General features: G+C 63.3%; 1 protein-coding gene across 1 annotated transcript in view; it reads right to left on the bottom strand.

Moving 5' to 3' along the window:
• Positions 1-7,327, bottom strand: part of ADAMTS13 (ADAM metallopeptidase with thrombospondin type 1 motif 13) — a 33,038-nt gene that overhangs the window by 2,516 nt on the left and 23,195 nt on the right. Inside the window, exons 19-23 of the mRNA XM_023536470.1 lie at positions 4,445-4,627; positions 2,364-2,568; positions 1,344-1,641; positions 680-826; positions 176-352 (exon numbers count right to left, since the gene is read on the bottom strand). Coding sequence (XP_023392238.1) covers positions 176-352; positions 680-826; positions 1,344-1,641; positions 2,364-2,568; positions 4,445-4,627 — 1,010 coding nt within the window. The remainder of the gene's footprint in view (positions 1-175; positions 353-679; positions 827-1,343; positions 1,642-2,363; positions 2,569-4,444; positions 4,628-7,327) is intronic.

Below are 7,327 nucleotides of genomic sequence, written 5' to 3'. Positions count from 1 at the left end.
CCCTGCACTGTGGGGCGGGGATGCTGGGGTCTCCAGGGAGGTGCTGCCTCTTCCGGTCAGTTGGTCCAGCTCCCTGTCTGCCTTGCCCACCGCCCCATCAGGACGGGCTCTGTCTGCAGCAGCGCCCGCCCAGCCAGCCTCTGGGGAGCTGGGGGAGGCGCGGGGGCTGCCGTACCTCTGTGGAAGGTTCCAGGGGCCGGCTGGCTGGAGTACCGCAGCAAAACTCCGCCTCCCGAGCGCACGCGGCGCTGCCTCACCACCAGCGTGTTGGCCTTGGAGAGGAAGGTCGAGCCGGACAGCTTCCTGCACGTCTTCCTCCACATGAGCCTGCCCCAGAGCAGCAGCATCTCCCCTAGGAGGGGGCAGTGCAGTGAGGGTCCAGCACCCCCAACCCAGGTCGCAGTGCGGTGGCCCTGGGGTAAACCAGGCTCAGTGCCGACCCTCCCCCATGCTGGCTGTGAGACTCTAAGGAACTGGGAACATGACTAATCTCGCTTAGCCTCAGTTTTCCCATCTGTAAAATAGGGACAATCCCAGCCCAGTCATGGGATGACTCTGATGAGCACTCGGGGTGCACCCGGAGCGCCTGCCAGGCCAGGAGGGGGCGTGTGGGCGTCAGGCTCACTGGCACCTGTAGGCCCATCACTGGTGGCAATTGCTCAGGTGGCCCTAGACGTACCAGCGCTGCAGTTGAGGGAACTCTCGAGGACTTGGAGGGTTACCACCTCGCCCAGGGGCCGCCCGATAGCCACCGCACAGTCAGCCCGCCCTGGGCCTCGCATGTCAATGGTTCCTGTTGGCTCCAGGTGCTGCCGGCTGCAGGCACCTGGAGAAGAAGCAGGAGTCAGGTGACCAGAGCTTCCGGGTGGGGCATTCCCAGCAGGACGGGCTTGCTTTCTGTGCTGGAGGAGGAGGCTGGGGGAGGGGAGCCGATGTCCTCCTAGGCCCAGCGGACCCTTCTCGGCTCAGGGGAGGGGGCTGCATGGGTCGAGCATCATCATCCAGGGCACGGAGCCATTTCTGGATGCTCCAGCGAGAGGGAGGTGCTGTGCATAGTGGTGCCCGGCTTTGGGCCTCAGACCTGGGCCTGACTCTGTGAAACCTTCAGGTTACCTTCCCTTGATGACGATAAAAGTGAGCTTGCCCTTGGCCAGTGAAGGAGACGGCCAGCCCTGAGCCCAGCCTCCCAAGCCCAGCCCTTCAGCCGAGCTGCACCCATCCCAGTGTCCCAACTCTACGGCTGCAGGACGAGCCCCAGGAGATTCCTAGCTCCCCCAGGCGGACTCGCCTCTGCCACCCCTCCTGCAGAAGCCACCCACATGGAAAGCAGGAAGGAACGTAACTGGACTCTGCTGGCCTCTCCTGGGGCCCTGGAGCTGGGGAGAGGAGGCCGGCCCGGCGCTGGGGCCACTCCACGGCAGCACCAGCAGTGGCAGCTGTGGTCTGGCCTGGAGCAGGAGCTTCCTCGGGGGGCACCGGGCTGAGTGTCGCCTGCCCCGTACAGGGCCCAGCCCAGCAGCTCTGCACCGTCGATGGCTTGGGCAAGTGCTGGCAGAAGTCAGCTGGCATGGGCCCCTGGGCCTGGGGTCCCAGGCAGGTGTCATGCCGGTGCTGGATGCCATTCCCACAGGAGACAGAGCACTGGCAGGAGAAAGGAAGAGGCGTCGGGCTGACGCGGCCAGAGGATGACGAGGCCGGAGGTGGCCAAAGGCCGGGCGTGATCTGCCGTGATCTTTGCAGGCACGTGTCCCCATTCTCCAGACGAGGTTGCCCCGCATCGGTCACACAGGGAGGAGGGGCGGGGATTCCAGCTCAGGTCTCTGTCACCCTCGAGGCCTCAGCCACTCCAAACCCTAGAGCAGGGATCAGGAGGCGTGGCCGCCTCCCTCTGTGCTGTCAGTCACTGCAGCCCAGCGTCCGCCCTGCCCTGCCCTGCCCTGCTCCGAGCTCCCATCAGCCCCAGCCCAGATGCTCCGGGTGCTTCTGACCGAGGCAGGTGTTGGCGGTCTGCATTGCCTCTTCTCTACACCGCGAGCCTCTGAGGGGACCCAGCCCTATTTACTATTGTCTTCCTGGGGCCTTGCGAGGTTCTGGGCACGGAATGGCACTTGCTTATCGGTGCGGGGTTGAATCACCTGCCCTTCACCTTCCGGTGTCTCTAGACCTCGGGGCCTGTGCGGGCCCAGCTGCACCGCGTCTCTGGGCCTTGCTGTCCTCCGTCTCTAGGTGCCCTGACTGCCCCCTCCCCAACAGACCCGCTCTCCCCATCCTTCCAGGGGATCACAGTGAATCGAAGCTCACCAGGGTCCCCGTGTGTGAGGACAGCTGCCGCACACCCCGCCAGCCCCAGGTGTAGCGCTCACCTGCGTCCAGGTGCTGACATGCCACCGGTAGGTGCAGTCGGCAACGATGCAGGGGATGCTGGCCCGCGGGCGCGCCAGAGCCACACAGGCGGCCCCGTCCACCTCTGTGTCCTGGCCTTGGTGGAGCCGCATGCACGTGACCGAGCGTGTGGCAGTGCCAAGACCGCAGCTGGCTGAGCACGGGCCGAGGGACGTGACTTTCCACCTGCAGGAAGAGAAGACCCCGGAGAGAGGCTGGGCCTCCCCAAAGACGGCACCGCCCCCACTGGATGGAGGGTCGTCCAGGACAGGTTCCAAGGTCACTGAGGTCCCGAAGTGCAGCCCGAGCCCCGCCCCCCGCCCCCCAGGGCTCACTGCATCGGAAAGCTCTGCAGGAAAGACACCTCTTCTGCCTTAACCAGGTGCCCCCCTCTCATCCCCTTTGCCACACGACACCCACTCACACCCACAGAGCTGCTTGCTGGTCCAAAGGACGGGGGACAACGCCCCAACCTAAGGGAAAACAGACCTCGACATCGGTCAGCCCTGCCATGTTCACCTGCAGTCATTCGACAAATAATGACGACTGACATTTTTCAGAGCTGGGACTGAACCCAAGCTGCCCACACGGGAGCCTGGGTCCTAACCACGACACTCTGCCGCCCTCGGGGTCCTGCGATGCCACCTGTCAAACGTGTGCCTGGCACTGTTCTAGATGCTGGGAGCGGGCGGTGAACCAGACCCAGCCCCCACCCCCACCCCGGGCCCTACTCGCTTCTTCCCCGTGCAGCACGGACGTCTGGGCAGACGGCGCTGTCACGGGGGATGGTCAGCAGCACCCGCATTTCCTTCCACCCACCAGAGGCCAGGCGCACCCTCTCCCCAGTCATGACAATGTATTAAAGTGTCTCCAGACGTTGTGACGTGTCCCCTGGAAGGCAGACCGCCCCCGGGTGAGCAGGAAGAGAGAGACAGGGAACAGAGAGGTAAGTGCTCCATGGTGGCGGACGCTGGCGCTTAGCAGAGCGGAGCGTCACGGGTGGGGCGCGCGTGCCCCGCTGCTGTCACTGTGCGCTGAGCCGAGCCTGGGCGAGGAGACAGCTCTGAGTCAGGGGCATTCCCGGAATGTTCCAGAACATCAAGGAGGCCAGAGTGGCTACAGCGACATTCGAGGGTGAGCCAGAGCTCGTGTGTACGTGAGATTTCCACGTAAAAAAACCCCAGATCACCTCTCAACGTGATGTGAAAAATAAATGGGATACGAAGCCAAGGGGCTTTAGCACAAGCAGTGAAATCGAGAGGTGCTTCGTGGCGGATGGTGCACGGGGCTCGTGAGGCTGCCAGGTTAAAACGACTTGATACGGCGATGGGACTGCGGGAAGGAGAGAAAGCGTCCACCTAGGTCCCAGCACATGCACAAGACTTCGCGATGCGATGAAGGAGCCAGCTGGGGGGCGCTCCGCTAACGCTGCTGGGCAGTGACTCGGAAAAATAAAGTTTGCTCCCTGCTTTGCACCACGTGCCGAATAAATCCCAGATGAGTGAAAGGGTTTACATTTAAATGAAACCTTATCGATAACAATGTGTTTCTTTAAAAACAAGAGACAGACGTGAAGGAAATATGGCAACATGGTAACATCTGTTAAATCTGGTGGGACACGCTGCATGCCACCTTCTTTTCTGGACGTTTCTGTGTTATTAAAAATGCACAACTACAAAGGAGAAATCACAGAAGAACTGTGAACACGGTGCGTGAATATCGGCCCTTCCCCCACTGGGCTCCAACCCCTTCTGTGGACGCCACCGGCTTGAGCACTATTCTGTCACATGTCGGCTTTGAGGGCGCTGTGCCCCAGCCGGGGCCACCCAGGCTCTGCTCAGTGCTGCCTCCTCCGCTGTGAAGCCCCCCAGACCTCCCCACACCCGCAGCCCTGTGAGAACCGACAGAGCTCTGCCGCCTAGCACGACCTGCCCGGTAGTCCCCTCCCCCGAGGACTGTCCCCTGTGCCGCCGAGCCCTCCTCCGGTCCCCACAGCACCTGGCCTGGCATCGGCACACACCAGGAGCTCAAGCCACCTTCTGGACGTCCCAGGGCTGCTGACCTGGGCGGGCAGGGCTCCAGGCTACAGGGCTCCTGCTGCCTCGGGCGAGGCAGCCCACGGCACTGGGCATCCGGCAGGACCTCCTCGTCCTTGTCCTCCCCGCGAGCCCGGGCACAGTACAGGATCCTGCGCACGACCCCTCCCCCACAGCTCACGCTGCAGGCCGCCAGCTTGTACCGCCACCTGGGGCGAACCAGAGTCAGGGGCGTACCCAGAGCAGCCAGGGGCTCCCCTCATTTCCCTACACCAAGAAGGGCCTAGAGAGGCTCTCTTGGGGGGGGGGGTCACACTCGCGTCTCCAGTGAAAGGCTTGGCCCAGTGGACAGAGGACATTCTGGAGAACCCACTTTATACAAAAGGAAGCTGAGGGCGAAAAAAATACCAGATGTCTCCGAAAGGCAATGGGGGAGGGGCAGGGCACTCCAGGGGTCTGTCACGGGAACCCCAGCCCCCCACCGCCTGGTCCTGCCTCCCCGCTCACTGCATCAGCTACAGCGCACCCCGCACCGTCCACCGCACTGTCTCTCCCCATCTCAGTTATCACCCATCTCCCGCTTGCAGTCTGCTCCAGGAGGGCAGGGCTGCTTGTCTGTCTCGTCCCCTGCTGTGTCCCCCAATACCGGGACAGCGCCTGGGCACCGCAGGTGCTTAGTAAAGAGCAGGCGATGAAAAAAGGAGCTCTCGGCCGCGTGCACCCACGGCATCCCAGATCCAGTCGCGCGCTTTACACGCGGTCCCATCAAGCCCCACGGCTCCGGGAGGTTACTGGGAGGTGGTGATGGCACCTCCGAGGATGGGCGCCTAGGACTGCCTGCCTCCGTGGGAAGGGGCCCACCTGGCGGGGCAGGGCTCGGGGCTGCAGTCCTCGAGGGGGCCGGGGCGGGGCGCCGGCCAGCACTTGGAGTGAGGCAGGGGGACGGTGCGTCCGTGGTCCATCCTCACGCAGCGCACAGCCAGCGGCACCCGTCCCCCTCCGCAGGTCACTGGGCACGAGGCCAGGGCTCGGGTCTCCCACCTGAAGGGAAGAAAGGCTAGGGCTCCGTGGGGGGCCACACCCCAGGGTGAGACTCCTTCCTCCCTGAGGGACCCAGGCTGCTGCCCGCTGCACAGCCCCCCACCCTGCTCACCAGGCTGGGCACAGGGCGGCCCGGCAGACCTCCCGTCGGTTCTCGGGCTTGCTTGCCACGTCGCACAGCTCTTCCTGGACCGGCGTCCTGAGGCCAGAGTCCACGCACACGAAACGCAGCTCCATCAGGCCTGCCGGGGGGAAGAAGGGGCCCCGTGCCCCAAGAGGATGGCTCGGCGGGGCCCGGCGTGTGCATCCCTCCGACGTGCACTAGCAGGTGAGGCCCACATGGCTCTGAGTCTCTGCCACCTGGACTTAACCTCTCTGAGCCCCAGGATTTTTCACATACTGGTACCTAACTTGCAGAGATACGCACAAAGATTTTGAAAGGGGAGATACAAAGTGCCCAGCACGTAGTAGGTGCTCAACAAGTGGCAGCTCCTACTGTTTATGAGCGGCATCGTGAGAATGGCTGTGTGGACATCTCCTGCTGTGTTTCCCACAGGCGTGGTTAGGGCCGGGTCCCTCACACGCCTCCTCCAGGATGGTCCTCCGGACAAACCTCTGGTCTCCAGCCGAAACTCGCTGAGGTTTTACCGAGCAAGCGCTTAGGGTTTGAAAGAATGCCGCGGATCTTAAAATTAATCGCGTGTCTGTGGTTTGGCTGCCGGGAGCTCAGAGCTAAGTTTGGGGCCCGTGCCTCTCAGTTCTTCTGGCCCTTAAGAAATAATACCCTCGGGTGCCGATGTTGCCAGATTCTGTAATCTCTCCCTATCTTTTGGCCAATGAACACGCTACGTGGCTGTCCGCACTCTGCCCCAGTCTCGTGTAGACACGTCGTACTGTCACGCACTTTGCATTTTCTGTAAGCCACTCCGATTGCTTTTTAGAATTAGGCAAAATGCAGGCAGATGGGGGTTAGCTAATGAGCACTGGTCCTCCTCAGGGGGCCTCACCTCGGCCACAGGAGACGGAGCACGGCCCTGCCACGGGGGTCCACACGTGGGCAGCTCGAGCCCCCAGCCTGGCACTGCCCAATGGGGATGCAGTCCCCTCTCCCGGAGGCTGGGGGTCCAGCTGTGGGGACAAGCAACAAGCAGGTGCTCTGGGCTTTCCACCTCCAGACCCTGGAGCACCCAGCCCTTGACCCCACCCATCCCCATCTCTTCAGGAGAGAGAAGTGGTCACCAGCACCCCGGGGGCCACCACTCCCTGCTGCTCCTCTCGGGGAGGCTGGCCCACCGTGGCCTCTGCGTCAGTGTGAGGGGGCCCTGCGGGGCGGGGCTGAGAGTGAGGCGGAGCTGGATGTGCCGGCACATTTGGCCCTGCAGTGTCCAAGCCTCAAGGGAACAGGGTTGGCCGGGCCCCGTCTGAAAGCATCGTCACCCAGCCTCAAGCCCCGGACGCCAGGCAGAGCGGCAGGGAGCCGGCAGCTTTCTATCAGGCTCTGGGGGCCCTCGGCCCGCTCGCCAGTGGGAGGGGGCTTCCCAGGCCCTGAGCTCCGTTTCTGTTTATGCTTGGACTGCCCTCTAGAAGGACAGTCTTCTCCCTCTGGCTGGGAGGCCACTGGGAACCGGTCCTCCCCGTTCTCCGAGCCGCCCTCGTGCTCACTCACATGGCCCCAGCCTGGAGGACATGCCGTCTCCGTACAGGGCTCGAGGGCAGGTGGCTTGTCTGTGGAGCAGGGCCCAGCTGTCATTGGTGCCTCCGGGCCATCTGCTCCCTGCACACACGTCACATTCTGTGTGGCCAGGTCTGCTCCACAGGCCAACGAGCAAGCGTCTGACACCTCCCACCTGAAGACGGCACAGGACAGG

Source organism: Pteropus vampyrus, unplaced genomic scaffold, assembly GCF_000151845.1.
Source record: "Pteropus vampyrus isolate Shadow unplaced genomic scaffold, Pvam_2.0 Scaffold157, whole genome shotgun sequence".
NCBI lineage: Eukaryota > Metazoa > Chordata > Mammalia > Chiroptera > Pteropodidae > Pteropus > Pteropus vampyrus.
Note: the sequence above shows the minus strand (reverse complement) of the source record. Positions and strands in the feature narration are given on the sequence as shown.